Source organism: Perca fluviatilis, chromosome 11, assembly GCF_010015445.1.
Source record: "Perca fluviatilis chromosome 11, GENO_Pfluv_1.0, whole genome shotgun sequence".
Lineage (NCBI taxonomy): Eukaryota > Metazoa > Chordata > Actinopteri > Perciformes > Percidae > Perca > Perca fluviatilis.
Window position 1 is genome coordinate 33,126,152 of NC_053122.1, and position 16,174 is coordinate 33,142,325.

The 16,174-nt window shown below is 44.8% G+C and overlaps 2 protein-coding genes across 3 annotated transcripts in view; both read left to right on the plus strand.

The window, feature by feature from the left end:
- The window catches only part of LOC120567698, a 51,018-nt gene extending 50,369 nt beyond the window's left edge, over positions 1-649 (plus strand). Inside the window, exon 37 of the mRNA XM_039814666.1 lies at positions 551-649. Within this exon, the coding sequence (XP_039670600.1) occupies positions 551-642 (92 nt within the window). The 3' untranslated portion in view covers positions 643-649. The remainder of the gene's footprint in view (positions 1-550) is intronic.
- LOC120568455 (putative ferric-chelate reductase 1) overlaps positions 629-16,174 on the plus strand; it is a 53,809-nt gene continuing 38,263 nt past the window's right edge. For both annotated transcript variants that reach the window (XM_039816011.1, XM_039816012.1), the window contains exons 1-2: positions 629-741; positions 1,251-1,351. In XM_039816011.1, coding sequence (XP_039671945.1) covers positions 1,253-1,351 — 99 coding nt within the window. In that variant the 5' untranslated portion in view covers positions 629-741; positions 1,251-1,252. The remainder of the gene's footprint in view (positions 742-1,250; positions 1,352-16,174) is intronic.

Below are 16,174 nucleotides of genomic sequence, written 5' to 3' on the forward strand. Positions count from 1 at the left end.
CCGACTGTAGCTGCACTATAACTGTGTTTATGGTCTATTTCTTTTGTCTTTTTTGTATTCTGATTGGTTTTTTTATTATTCTAATGATTTATCCACCTTATGTAAAGCATGCTTGCATCTGTTTTTGTATCTATACAAATAAACATTATCTTTTTATATCTCAAATAAAATAAAAAAAAGTAATCAGGGCAGATAATCAAGGAAAGTGTTTAAGAAAATGTGTTTAAAAACAGCTAGTGACTTCAGTTATAACCAAAGGTGAAATAAGTTTTTTGATGATTTTACCATTTTGGAATAGAATCTCTTTATAAGTATTTGACTTTATCTGTAAACATGTTTTGTGATTTTATATGAAAGTAGATTAAACATTTGGGTACACCAAAAGATCACGGATTACATTTTAAGTAGATACAACACAACTACAATAAAGAATTACTTAGAATTACTTTAGAATCAATTACGTTTTAACACAGATGCTTCGATGGGTCAAATTCTGCTCAGCGTAACAACATGGCTGGGTTGCTTCCTGGGTTATACAATATCTATGCAGGTATTCAGCCAGGTGAAGGCCACGCCCTCTGCAGGATGCTGCAGAAAGCCCAGCCCCCCCCACACCCACCACCACCACCTGATGTTTGCTGATTTAAATGATTCCCGCAGGGATCATATGCACACACAGGACCAGAACCCACTGAACAAAGGAACTTTTCTGCAACTCAACATTTGACTTTTACAGCTCAAGTAAGTTTCTAAGGAAAACTTCATTTGGATTCTTGATTCTTGATTATTAATTTTCAATATTTTATAAAGTTTAATTTAGGTCAATTGTAAGAGACTTTTGGACTGAGATGTTCACTTTCAAAACTGTGAACTATTCTGGTTGTGATAGAGCTGGTTTTCTTTCCTTTTTTTTCTTCATTCATTTCTTCATAATATATATTGTAATCTGTTAATACAGATCCTGTTTTTATATATTTTCACTGAACTAAATGTGTTTTCTCAGAATTACAATTTTGTAGTAATTGTGCTTGCATTAATAATTAGTTCATACAAATTCTAAATTCAGAGATGTTATCAGGTATGACAGTTTTATTATCTCCAGAAGTCATTAAGATTTCCAAATTATCCAAATTCCAAATGAATTCCAAATTACTAAACTGCAAGTCTTAGTAATTTGGTGAGAAAAGCTCTCAAATCCATCCCATAATATGAACTCTCTATGTGTTGTTCATTTACTGCCTTTCTTTTAGGAATGGAACGAGGATTGATCCTGTTGGTTGCTGCATTGGGGGTTTATGTGGCATCGGGTGTCCAAGGAACGTCTTACTTGTCATTTTCCAATAATACACAGGTTGGATTTCTTTCACTTCAATCCTCTCAGTGTACTGTACATCACCACAATACCTGCTTGACCTTTACTTTGCAGTACGCAAAGTAAATGACATTTGTTGACATTTGTTTAAGGACACCATTCAAAATTTGAGTTGTAGAATGAAGAAAATAAACGGAAAAGTTGCTTATGAGCAACTTGCATTTATAGCAAGAACCCCTCACTAGCTATTTTATATTCCTTCTATTTCGTGAACGTAAACCAATAATGTGGTCTGATAATATTTAGTTAATATTGCCATTTTTTGTCTGTCTATGTAAATGGACTGTTTTTATATAGTGCTTTCCTAGTCTTAACGACTACTCAAAGGTCTTTAACATAGTCAGACACATTCATACACTGTCTGTGGCCGAGGCTGCCGTACAAGGTGCCACCTGCTCATCAGGTAAACATTCACACACTCCGATGGCACAGCATCGGGGGCAACTCGGGGTTCAGCGTCTTGCCCAAGGGACCAGGGCCAGGGATCGAACCACCAACCTTCCGATTGGCAGGCGACCTCTCTACCACTAAGCCGCCCCTCTGTATAGTGAGTGACACATTTCCTGTGTTTTGACTTCTCTACATGCTTTTATTGAGCAATGTTGATCAGTTTGTAGTGTAGCGCATGTTCTTCATCCTTTTCCAAGAAGCAGCCAGCAGCGTTTTTTCTCACTGGCGAAAAACCGGGTCGGCATTTTTTCATGACACATGGGAGGCGGCACGGGCACTTAAAACTGTATTATCTATCATTTCACCGTGTGGGGAGTTGGCAAATTGGCGCCCCTACTTGCTGAGAAGGTACCGTACACACTGCACAGAGAAGCTGTGTGAGAAGGGGTTGCGGGGGACAGTTCACCTCTGGCTCAAACAGGTTGCTGGGCATAGGCGCGATACCGTTGGTGCTCTGCTAATACTGAGCACCCACGAAGCTGATCGCGGTTATGTGTCAGTTAAACTTTTCATCTCCAATCCTATCCTGAGTTGAAAGCCTACTTTACGGCTTTAGCCTATTATCGAGTTGATAGTTATGTGTGTTCGTGTTGGCCGTCTGAAATGCGATTTTTTTTTTTTTATGATAATTTTTTTATATTTTAGAACATAGAACATACAGAACAAACACATACAATCATACAAGAACCAAAACCCTCTCCCACCCCCCACCCTCTGCGGCCTCGGGGAAAACAAAACAAACCAATATACAAGAAAACAGAAATCCCACCTTGCCTAGTTGCTCTCCTCTAACTCTTGTGGTATTGAGGTCATAAGGACTGATACCTGTGCTGCTGCGTTTTTCCATAGGTCTATAGTCGATGACTTGGCTTTGTTAATCCTTGCTGTAGAGAGCTCCAGCATAATTATGTCCAGGAAGTACGCCAACCACTGTTTTATACAAAGCGAGTGGGGGGTGGGGGGGGAGCCAGCGCTGAGCTATCATTTTCTTGGTTGCAGTTGAGCCGGCTAGCCAAATTTTCTTCTGTCTCCCAAGCAGATGTAATTTAGAGTCATCATTAAGTAACAAAACAATCGGGTCAGTAGGAATTCGACATCCTATCACAATAGATATTATTGATGTTGTTTTATTCCAAAACTCATGGACCTGTTCACACTTCCAGACCATGTGTAGGAATGTTCACACTTCCAGACCATGTGCAGGAAAGTTCCAGTTTGTTCAGGTTGACAGAATGTACAATAGGGAGTAGGAATGACTTTAGAGACGTATCTCTTCTGAGGAGTCCAATATATCCTATGGCATACAGTATGTTGAAGTGGATCTGCTGTGGGTTCTTGGAGCAGTGGGAAATGTTGTCCCAAACTGTCTCCCAATTAATTATGTTCCCCTCTGGGCTCAGCTCTCGCTCCCATTTCTTTACTATTGGGAGTTCTATTTGCATCAGTTTAGCATAAATCCTGGACACCAATCCTCTCACAGGCGAATCAACAAGCCATTGAATGATTGGGTGCGTCTCAAGACTGTTCCCCCATGGCACTCCATAACATTTTAGGGCTGATCTTAAGCGAAGATAAAGGAAGAAGGATGTCCTAGGGACCTCAAAGCTAGCTCTCAAGTCTTCAAAACTTAACATACCTTCCTCATTGAATAACTGGTCTAAAGTATAAATACCTCTGTCACGCCACTGGTTACAAACAAAGGGTCTGTTACCAGACATTAAGTGCATGTTGTGCCAAATTGGTGTAGTGTAGTTGCTCCTCCACCTGTTTAAAGTTGGTCAACATGGTGGTGATAATAGCGCCATAGGCTAGCATACACTTTTTTTGGACACACACCTGCAAAGGCAAGGTCTTGCAGTCTTAGACTTCCAGTGAGGTTTTGCTCTATTACTTTTCATGGGACTGTAGATGAGGGGTCCATCCACACTCTGAGGCCCCGTAGCTGAAAGGCTCTGTGATATACTTTAAGGTTAGGGAGGGCCAGGCCTTCGGTGGGGGATCAATGTACTTAATAAATTCACACGAGGAACTATGTTCATTTTAACAACAGCAATCCTGGACCGTAGCGGTGCCGGCAGCGCAGACCAGTTGGCCAGATCCCTTTGAACACTATTTAGTATAATTTCATAGTTATCCTGGACAACTCGCTATAGCGATGCATGAATGGTGATGCCCAAATGCTTTGGGTTGGTATTGTATCACTAATAGCTGATGTCACCTGTCTGTTGTTCAAAAGAATAAGATTAGATTTATTCCAATTGATTTTATAGTCGGAGATTGAGCCAAATTCGTTAAAGATCTTAAGAGTTTTTGGAACAGAGTCCTCAAGTTCAGATATATACAGCAAGATATCATCTGCAAATAACGATATTGAGTTGTTATTGGATTTAATCTGGACATTACATATTTTATTTTGCCTTATGGCCTGGGCTAACGGTTCGAGAGAGATCGCAAATAGCATGGGAGATAGCGGGCATCCCTGTCTCGAGCCCCGCACGATGGGGAATGGCTGTGAATGCAGGCCATTGGTTGAGACTATGGCCGTGGGATTCGCATATAAAGTACGCACCATGTCAATGAATTTGACTCCTAAACCAAGCCTCTCCATTACTTGCCACTCTAGGTGGTCAAAAGCCTTTTCCGCGTCCAGTGATAAAACTGCTGCCGTTGTTGGAAGGTTTTTGGCTTCTTCTATTACATGGAGTAATCTGCGTATATGTCTGCAGCGTGACGCTTTGGTATGAAACCCGATTGGTCGGGGTGGACTAGTTTCTCAATAAAACATTCTAAGCGGAGTGCCAAGACTTTGGAATAGAGCTTAATATCAGTCCCAATGAGGCTGATGGGCAGAGATGGACTGACAATCTGTGCGTTCGGGAAAAGTCCAGAAGGGCTGTCCAACCGACGGCCGTCGGTACAAAAACAGTCTAATAAAGCGATATTAACAGCCAACAGCAGAGGGCGCTAATATGATCACTTACTGTATATGCTACGTGTAAAAGAAACTGAGGGAGAAGAGTAGGCCTAGTAGTCTGGCTATCACCAATCCACAGCCTAGTCATGATGAGGGACCATAGACTGTAATAATATACAGTCTATGTGAGAGACAGACAGCAGTTAATTTCACATCAGCAAGAGGTACTGAGTGCCAGGAGCAGGGCACATTATAATAGGCTGCCTTTATCCCTATCTTAGCCGAATTGCATAGTCAGCTATCAACATGGGTGTATATCATGATTATGAAAATTATTGTGCCATTAAGTGCTGTCAAACTTAATGTGTTTAATCATTTCTGTTAGATTCATTTGAAACATTAAACGTGTTAGAAATTAATCGCGGGTTGACCGCGATTTAACTTGGTTGTATATGAGAGGTTGTAGTGAGCTCATTTGCTGCTAGGATGAAGACTATGGTATTGCATTTAACGGGAAAACATCAGGCATGCATTGGTACCACTCTAAACGTGCTAACAAACAGGGAAGGGGGCTAAATAATTCACCAAATGTAACCAAAAGTCCAGAACGGCTGTCCAACCGACGGCCGTCGGTACAAAAACAGTCTAATAAAGCGATATTAACAGCCAACAGCAGAGGGCGCTAATATGATCACTTACTGTATATGCTACGTGTAAAAGAAACTGAGGGAGAAGAGTAGGCCTAGTAGTCTGGCTATCACCAATCCACAGCCTAGTCATGATGAGGGACCATAGACTGTAATAATATACAGTCTATGTGAGAGACAGACAGCAGTTAATTTCACATCAGCAAGAGGTACTGAGTGCCAGGAGCAGGGCACATTATAATAGGCTGCCTTTATCCCTATCTTAGCGAATTGCATAGTCAGCTATCAACATGGGTGTATATAATGATTATGAAAATTATTGTGCCATTAAGTGCTGTCAAACTTAATGTGTTTAATCATTTCTGTTAGATTCATTTGAAACATTAAACGTGTTAGAAATTAATCGCGGGTTGACCGCGATTTAACTTGGTTGTATATGAGAGGTTGTAGTGAGCTCATTTGCTGCTAGGATGAAGACTATGGTATTGCATTTAACGGGAAAACATCAGGCATGCATTGGTACCACTCTAAACGTGCTAACAAACAGGGAAGGGGGCTAAATAATTCACCAAATGTAACCAAAAGTTTAACCAAAAATCCTAGCTTGCACTTTCTGTCTGTCTTCCATCAGAGTGCAGTTTTTCCTTGTCTTTCATATTTGCGTTTACTGTGGAACTGGCAAAGACCTGGGGGTTGTTGAAAGCTTCACAGACAAAATTGATAGGCCTCGTCATTTTCATCATTTCACAGCCTTAATATGAATCAAAAGTGTAATATGACATACATTGACAAAATATTAAATAGGTTATTCAATGCTAATTCTTTAACACAAAGCAACACATCAATAATAGCTAATAACCTATCTTTAAAATCATTTGTTTATTCAGGTTGAAGATAGTTGCAGCACAAAAGATGACTATAATATGTATTATTTCACACGGCCCAAGTCAGATAGTCACAGCCTGGAACTATTTTTTGCTTACCGCCCTCAGCAAAAGCCTAAACACCTGTCTCTATAGAGAGTGTTTAGTTGTAAAGATGGTACCAACCGCAAATGGCTAATATACACAACCCCAATTATCATCATTGGTTTTGAGATGTTACTTGCTGTGAATACCTTGTCTGATAGGCTACAGTATTGTGGCATAGTATCAGGACATCCTGGCTAGTGTCTGTCGTGCACGGCTTGGGGCAAATGGCCGGATGATAGGCCTATTTGGGAGAAAGTCCAGGGCTGTTTTTTAGCCCCAGTCTGTCCCTGCTGATGGGCCTGTAGTTTGAGCACTCCGTGGGATTTTTGCCCTTTTTGTGTATGACCAAAATCAGTGCAGTGTTGGTTTGTTGATGAAAGGTGCCCCTCTCTATTGCAGAGGTTAAAGTTTGTAAAATGATAGGTCCTAGTATATCGAAGTACTGTAGTAAAAGTTCTGATGGAATTCCATCCAACCCCGGTGTTCTCCTTTTCTTAGCTGTTTTTAACGCTAATTTAACTTCCTCTAACGTAATAGGTTGACCCAGTTCTTCTGCCTCCTCTGGTTCAAGAAGAGGCAGGTTTAGCTCTTTCAGGAACTTTTGGCACTGTGTCGGGTCTGGATTGCAGGGGGATTCATACAATTTTGAATTAAAGGATTGGAAAGTGTCTGTGATATCTTTAGGATTCGTTGAGATACCTCTGTCCATGCAGATGCTGTTGATAGCAGCTCTGGACTCGCTTTGTTTTAATTTCAGAGCAAGCAATTTGCTTTGTTTACAACCATTAAAATAGTCATTTTGCCTCAATTATTAAATTGCCACTCTCTAGATCTTTCTCCTAACATATCACAACGGAATATGGTTATCAGCGCATTGTGATCAGACAGAATTGCTGGTTCTATTGCTATCGTGTGGAACATTGTCTTAAGTACACTGGAGCATAACAAATAATCAATGCGGGAGTGGGTGAGGGGACGAGTGGAAAAAAAGGTGTAATCCTTGCTGGTAGGATTGTGCATCCTCCATATGTCTGTAAGATGGTGGGATTCCACAACTGCATTGAACATGTCCGATATGTGTTTTTGGGCTTTCATATGGTTGACCCCTGATCTATCCTGATTTAAATCTAGTACCACATTCATGTCCCCCCCTATAATTAGTGAATAATCATTGAGAGAAAGCAATTCATTGGTTAGGCGAGGGAAAAAGCTTTCATCATATGTAGCTGGTGCATATACTGAGACAAAGGCTATTTTCCTACTCCTTATCGTAGTACATATATATGATATCCGTTTAGCCCCCTGATGTTAACTGAAAGGATTGAAAGCTCAGCCATCTTCAAAATCTTGAGTACCCTACCGGACTTTGCTAACAAATCTATAGCAAAGGTTGAACTGTCAGCTCTGAGCAAGGTGTGAAAAAACATAAAAAGTAAAATAAATCCCCTAAACCTCTGAGACCGTAGACCCCCTCCCCTATTTGTAAGATGTGTGACCACATCAAACGCAGTTTGCGCAAAACTCCAGCTCAAAACTACACTTCCTGGCTTAAGTCACAGGTTAATTGAAACAGGTCTGGTGAATTATTATGTTAAACATGAACAATATTATAAACACCTTCAAACAATTTCTGGACTAAGCTGTGTGAAAAACAGACCAATCTAGTTGGAGCAATAAGCAGACTATGAGCTGAACAGACCGTATCCCTCATGTTCTTTCAGTCTAGCTTAGCTGTTAACAAACAAACTGAACAGCCAGCTTTTATATTGTATTTTCAGTCTGGTTAAGTGTCCCTTTAATGCTTGGCTTCAAAACTTACATACAGTATCCTTAGGATTATATACTAGCATTTGTCATGTATTTTCAGTCTGGTTAAGTGTCCCTTTAAAGCTTAGTTACAAAACTTACATACTCAGGATTCATCATGTTCCTTTTTTTTTTCAGCCCGATTAAGGGTTCTCAAATATATAAATTGTAGACTGAGTAGCCAGCATTCATCATTCCTTACAGTCTGGTTAGATGTCCCTCCAACGGTTGGTTTCAAAACTTACACACAGCGTCCTCCAGTCAAACTCGGTACAGTGGCCCAAATACCGTTAGTCCACGGGTGGTGAGGTATCATTTCTGATATTGTTATGAGGTGTTTGGACATGGCGTGATAAAGTGTGTTAAATGTTAGTCATTATGTCTGGGCTCTCACTGGGATGCTGATTGTGGAGGATGTAATCAGGTCGCTCCAGTGGGAGATGTTCTGGCAACAAGAGGACAAAGCAGAATATCCAGTGCTAGCATAGGTAGACTACACTGGCTGCAAATCAACATTGCCCAAAGCAGTTTGAGGCCTTGATTGAACAAGTGCAGAAGTTGAATCAGGACTTTCTGGAGTTTGAAAAGGAGTGTGAAGCGAAGCCAGAGCTCTGCCATTTGTTTGGAGTTTGGCAAGAATTGATGGCCAGCATCAAAAATGCTGTAGTCTCCGAAAGAGAAGGAAACTGGAACCTACACGTGGCTACTATAGAGGATTCTATGCCAATCTTTGCAGAATGTGACTGCATAAACTGCCTTCGTCATGGCTCATGGTATCTTGAACAAATCAAGGTGCTAGAGTTCACAAATCCTGAGCTCTACCGGCGCTTGTCTATAGGCCAGTGGGTTGTGCAGGATCGCCCTGGCTGGTTCTGTGCTGTGGGAGGCGACATGAAGGTTGAGCGGACCATTCAGCGAGTGTCAAAGGGTCCTGGAGGTCACTATGTAATAGGAGCCACACACAATGCAAATGCTGTAACAGAGTTTGAGCTCTTGTTCCATGAGATTGGGATGATCACTGATATCTTCAACTTTCTCACCAACAACCACACTTTGAAACAGACAGAATGCCGTCTCCTGCATGCACTGAGCACCACTCGCTGCCTTACATTCAACCAAAATGTTTCAAAGCTGCTGGACTTTGTGCTAGAGCGGCAGAATCCATACTCAGTGACAGTCAATGTGCCCGTTCCACTGCACAATCTGCTCACAAAGCAGGCTGTCGACTGAGGTGTCGCTCCTCGCTTGCTCAACTGTCTCCAAAATGGGAAGCATATCTACTGCTCGTACAGGCAGGAGAGGTTAGTTGAGCAGACCAAGAAAATTAGCAAAACTGTATCAAAGAGAAAACTACCTCAGTTCAACGAACAACCACAGAAGACACAGACAATCAGTATGAAGGAGCAGAATTTAGTCTCATCCAAAGACTTGGCCGAGGCACATAGGCGTATGGACATTGCTAAGGAGCAGGGCATGAGTATCCGGCAGATACTTTCTCATGATGTGCTTTGATGAGAGTGAGCCTCGACTTGATCTCACCCAATGTCCTGAGTCTACTTATGCCACTCATGTTGTGGTAGACTTCATGTCAAAGATGCGACAGATGTCTCTAGCACAATTCCCTACTTTAGGTGCAGTCATCAATGCCATCATGCATCACGCATGCGGCATGCAGACTCATCAACAGGCATCAACATCATTGACATGAACAGACACACACCCATCCCTCAGCAACTTGACAAGTTCTGGGCGTCTGAGGAGAACAAGCGGAATCTCCAACTGTTAGCTTGGGACATGGTGTGCAATCAAGCCAGTGGCAATGCTACGGTTATTGTCAGTTCTGTTGTCATTTATGATGATGTGCTACCAGCAAAGGCAGCTGGTGGCGAAGAGATCCCAGACCTCTTAAACTGGACTGAGGAGGCTGATGCCAGGTTGCTGGTAGGGATGCACCAATCTGACTTTTTCAGTACCGATATCAATACCGATGCCAGGGCTTTGTGTATCTGTTGATACCCGATACCAATCCGATACCGTTGCTGAATTAATAATAAACTGTATACCTTTCCCCTTATACCTTCCTTCCACCATGTGGAGGAGACTAAAGGCACCAGACTTTCCTAACTAAACATTACTTTCCTAACTAAGACAAAATAACATAGATGTAATGTATTGAATTCTTATTTATTTGTTATTTAAAAAACAATTGTGCATTCACATCGAAAATATTATGTAATCAAACTATAAAAATATATATATATATATATATATATATATACAAATACATTTAAATAAATAACAATAATGGGCCTTTATATAGATTTATAATAGCTTATTCTACTGTCAGGAGTACATAGAATATCACAAAAACATTTTAATGTCATCATGTTTACTAAAAGCTTTCATTACTAAAGAGTTTGCTTGGCTCCACATCATTATACAATGAAGGAGAATCCATTAAACAGTTACAGAAGCTAAATTATTTTTATTGTGCAAAGTAGTAAAATAAACTCAAATCGAATGAAACCTACACATACAAACAACTTTAACATTGTTTCCCTTTCAAAACAAAATAGTTGTAAGATAGTTGTATAAACACTACCTTAGCCACAGGTAAGTTAGGTTGTTGTAGTGTGGTTGTAGTGGGCGACTGAACATAGCTCCGCTGTCCCCCCCAATTTCCACCGGCTGCGTAACGGCTGCGTAACGGCTCCAGAACGGCGGCGGAGTCATTAGGTTTCCATTAAAGTCAATGTGTGTATTTCCACTGTCTGCAGAACGGCTGCGTTCCGACTGCGTCCCAGCTCCGGCGGTCTGCAGCCCTCCGGAGCAGATAAGCAGAGCTTCTATTTTTGCCGGACGCCGGAGACCTCCGCAGTAATTCAGCACACGGCAGATAGTGCAGGACAGGAAGTCGAGCAGAGAAGCAAAATAAAACATCTGGTTAATTTTCAAAATAAAATACACGGATCATATTTCCCTGCACTACACCTTGAAAACACATTACAGAGTTGTTTCCCCTCTACTCCTCTGGATGGAAACTAACTGTTGTTGGTTTTGTGGTTCTATTCTATGTGAATTCGTAGAATAGAACCGCAGACGTCCTGCATCCAGTGGAAATCCGGAGTCAGCCTCCTTCGGTGTTTGAATAATGCTAGCAGGTTGGCGGATGTATTTCAGCGAGGCAAGACATCTTAAATCCAGTGTTTTAATCATTGTGTTTTAATCATTGCTCTGAAACCGTCTTTCTCAACGGTCTGTAGCGGGACCGTAGGTGGATTGCGTTCATAATGTTGCTCTGCTGCATGCTTGAAGTGACATGTCTTTAACGTTAGCACGGTAACGTTAGCACGGCCGAGTAACGTTAGAGCGACGCATAGATATATACACTATATATCTATGAAACAAACAACTTCGGAACAACAGATGGCTCCTCTCTTGAGCATACATTGTTCTGGTGTATCTCCAGTCTTTCTTCATCCTCTAACTTTCTTCTCTATTCTTGAATGTGCAGTAGTGACCGGAGCTTCTCCCAGCTTAACAGACTCTTATGCTGCCTGGCTAGCTAGCAGCTATAATGCTGTTCGGCGGTGTACATTTGTAAATGTAAAATTATTAGTGTTAGAAACTGTTTAAGTCACAAATAGTTATGATCTATGGTGTTTTATCCTTTTAAAGAGAGTTAGTTGTGGGTTATTAATTGTTGTGTTATAAAGTTACTACCATGAGTGAGAAGGGTACGCAGTTAACAGGGGTTCTGGTGCTGCGACGGAGGAAGAAAAAAAAAAAAAACTGGATCGGCCTGTGGATCTGTACATTTTTCTGATCCCCGATCCTGCTATTTTGTCAATATCGGGGCCGATATCCGATCTTAATATCGGATCGGTGAACCCTTAGTTGCTGGTGCATGTTTAGTGGGCTGTTTGTGTGAAGCAGTGCAAGAGAGTTGTCATAGTCTCCAATGACACAGACACCTTTGCATTGCTTCTCCACTACAGCCCATACTTCCAAGAACTCGGAATGAAGGAGATCTGGAAGTAGTATGGCACTGGTGAGAGGCGGCGAATGCTTCCACTCCATCAAGCAGTCTCTTGTCTTGGAGCGTCACTGTCAAGGACAGTGATTAAAGCACATATCCGGACTGGTATGAGAAAAGTGGGGGCAAAACATGCTGCTATGTGTTGTGTTCATGTAATACGTAGAGTATACATATATACAGCTCTAGTTATGTTATTCAGAATGACTGTTTTATGTCGCACATTGTTAGTTCTATTATTCAGCATGCCTGTGTCACGTTGCACATTTTTGACACTGAGAGGCCACCATAGGTGTGCGGTTTTTTGGGGGGTTTTCCGGAAATAAAGGAAGAGAGTTGTTGCATTACAAATTGAGACCAGTCGTTATTTTAGCAACATAACATTGGCGACGAGGATGGCTGATGCCCCGGTTTTCTCTCTGCCACCTCCGGACTGTTTTCTTCCCCTCCCTGGCGAACCTGTTGTCCCTTGGAATCGGTGGAAAACGTCTTTTGAACTGTACCTTTTAGCCATTGGATTGGATGGTGCTGCTAGCGCGAGGAAGCGCGCTATCCTGCTGCACTTGCTGGGAGCGGAGGGGAACAGGATTTTCAACACGCTTGACGGTACTCTGGACACTTACAATGCTGTCATTGAGGCTTTGACTGGACATTTTGTGAAGTCACAGAACATCCTTTTTCGGCGGCTGGAGTTCAGACAAAGATGTCAGCGCCCTGGTGAGTCTGCTAGGCAGTTTGTAGCAGATTTGAAAGCCTTAGCGCAGTGCTGTAATTTCGGCGTCATGAGGGATGAACTTATTCGGGACCAGCTCATTGAAAAAACGTCTAATCCCAGAGTTCAGGAGGAGTTGTTACTCAAAGATGCAACACTGTCACTGGATGACGCACTAACACTCGCCTTACAAGTGGAGGCGGCAACTCAATGTGCTGCTAAAATAGCAGAAAACAAGTCTCATACTGCCGTTATGGAACAGCCAGTGCATCAGCTATCGAGCTCAGACAACCTGGCCGACCCTGCTGCTATACAGGTGGCGCGCCCCCAGCAAACACGCCAGCAGAGACGCTGTGGGAATTGTGGCTCCACCCGTCATGCCACAAGGGCCCAGGACTGCCCTGCTAGGGGCCAAACATGCAGACGCTGTCAGAAACCTAACCACTTTGCAAAATGGTGCCGGTCTGCTCCGACTGGCTACCCTGAACAGTCACATGACCCGGTGGTGCCAGTGCGTACCATAGGCCCTCACCCAGGGACCTTCTCCAGGTGCCCCGTATACCTGGATGGCTGCTGTGTCCCTCTTCTCCTCGACACTGGGGCCAAGGTATCACTGCTGAATGTTGACACCTGTAACCTACTCTTCCCAAACAGACAGCTGCAGCCCCCATCCACTGCTCTCTGTGGCTACGGCCGCAGCAAAATCGACGTTGTCGGTCAACTCTACCTCCCAGTTCGCTACACCTCTACAACCGTGGACCGCTTCCCATTCCACGTTACGCGCCGCGGCGAGAACATCATGGGACTTGACCTCTTTCTCAGCCTTGGCTTCACCTTACAGGACAACAACGGAACACGAATACTACAAGTGGATTCCCCTTGGCAACAGAGCCGGCCTGACCTGTTCAATGGCCTTGGGTGCCTCACCTCATTCATACACAAACCGCTCCTGGACCACAGCGTGCCTCCCGTGGTCCAGCCCCTTCGTGCGGCGCCCTGGCTTTGCGGGACGGCGTTACACAGGAGCTCCAACGCCTCCAGGCTGATGGCATTATAGAACCCATTGACGCCTCTCCGTGGGTGTCCAACCTCGTCATCGCCAGGAAGAAGTCAGGTGGACTGAGAGTCTGTGTTGACCTTCGCCAGGTCAACAAAGCAGTGGTGCCTGACAAGTACCCTCTCCCGACAACAGAAGAACTCACGACCCACTTCTATGGCTCCCGGGTCTTTTCTAAGTTGGATTTACGTCAGGGCTACCTACAAATCCCTATGCACCCGGAGAGTCGGAACCTGACGGCTTTTATCACCCATACTGGCCTGTACCAATATACGAGAATGCCTTTTGGGCTCAGCTCAGCACCAAGCTGTTTCCAGAAAATCATGTCCACAATCCTCGCCAGCTGCCCTGGTACCGTGGCCTATTTGGACGACATTGTGGTACACGGGCCAGATGTTGACACGCACAACGCCCGCCTGGAACGAGTTTTTGACTCCCTCAGCCGCCACCATGTAACCTTGAACGCTGAGAAGTGTACGTTCTCTGCACCGGCCATTGACTTTGTCGGGTTCCGGGTGTCCGCAGATGGTATCTCCCCTCTCCAGTCGAATGTGGCAGCCATCAGCGCAGTCCCCACCCCCATGACAGCCTCGCAGCTGGCTTCGTTCTTGGGAATGACAGCCTACTACATGCGTTTCCTGCCTCAGTACTCCTCTGTCACGGCCCCGCTGAGGATGCTGCTCAGGCAGGATGCTTCTTGGATCTGGACTCCTGAATGCCAGGCAGGTTTCGACGAACTGAAGCGTCTCCTCACCACGTCCCCAATCCTGGCACACTTCCAGTTGGACTGCCCCACATTCGTGACCTGCGATGCATCTGCTGTGGCTCTGGGCGCTGTTCTGTCACAGCTCCATGACGGCGTGGAGAGGCCCGTAGCCTTCGCCTCCCGGGCGCTCAGCCCCACCGAGCAGAAATACTCAGTGGGTGAGAGGGAGGCCCTCGCCTGCATTTGGGCGTGCGAGAGGTGGCATTTGTACCTGTACGGACGGTCTTTTACCCTACGGACAGACCACCAGGCCCTGACAGCCCTGATGTCCACTTCGGGTGGATGACACAGGCCCCTTCGCCTCTACAGATGGTCTGACCGCCTGCAGCAGTATGACTTTCAGCTACAATTCACGCCTGGCAAGACTAATGTTGTAGCAGATTTCCTATCCCGTCCTGCTGCCACCCAGTGCTCTGCTGTCTCTCCAGAGGATGAGGAGGGGGTAGTGCACCTGGTCCACTCACCACTGAAGGACACAGTCTACCTCCGTGATCTGGAGTCCGCCTCAGCAGCCGAGCCCGTCTTCAGCATGCTTCGCGACTACATCAGACGTGGTTGGCCTGCCCGCGTCCCACCAGAACTGGAGCCATACCATCGAGTGAAGCATGAACTGTCATGCTGGGTGAGGCCTGCATTGCACGTGGCCTCCGTGCTGTCATCCCAGTGGCTCTCAGAGGGTGTGTCTTGCAAATGGCACATCAGGGACACCTCGGCATCGTCAAAGCCAAACAAAGGTGCCGTGACATTGTGTGGTGGCCCGCCATGGACCGTGATCTGGAGGGACTCATCCGCTCCTGTACAGCGTGCCTCACCAGTGGGAAAACTGGGCCGCCCGCTTCACCTCCGCTACAGCCAGTAGACTGGCCGTCTGCACCATGGGACCACTTGCAGCTTGATATCTGTGGTGAGCTGTACAATGTGCCACACCACCAGAGGTTCCTCGTGGTGGTCTACGACTTGCACTCCAAGTGGCCTGAAGTGGCTCCCATGGGTACGGTTACCTCTGCTGCTGTGGTCAACTTCCTCGACCAGCTGTTTTCCCGCTGGGGCTTGCCTCGTGCAGTTACTACGGACAATGGTCCTCAGTTCCTGTCCTTGGAGTTCACCACCTTCCTCGCCAACAAAGGGGTTACCCACATCCGGACCTCCGTCTATCACCCCCAAGCCAACGGGGGGGTGGAACGATTCAACCAATCCCTGAAAAATGGACTGCGTGCTCACATGTCTGAGGGATACTCCCTGATGGCCGCACTGTCACAGACCCTCCTCCACTACAGGGCAACTGCCCACTCTACAACAGGGGTCTCCCCTGCCGCACTCATGCTGAAAAGGGAGCTTGTGCTTCCCCTGTCAAGACTCCGTCCATCAATGGCCGCGGACCCACACCCATGCCCAGCAGCAGTCACGTCTCGCGTCAGGAGGCAACAGAGTTCCATGAAGCGG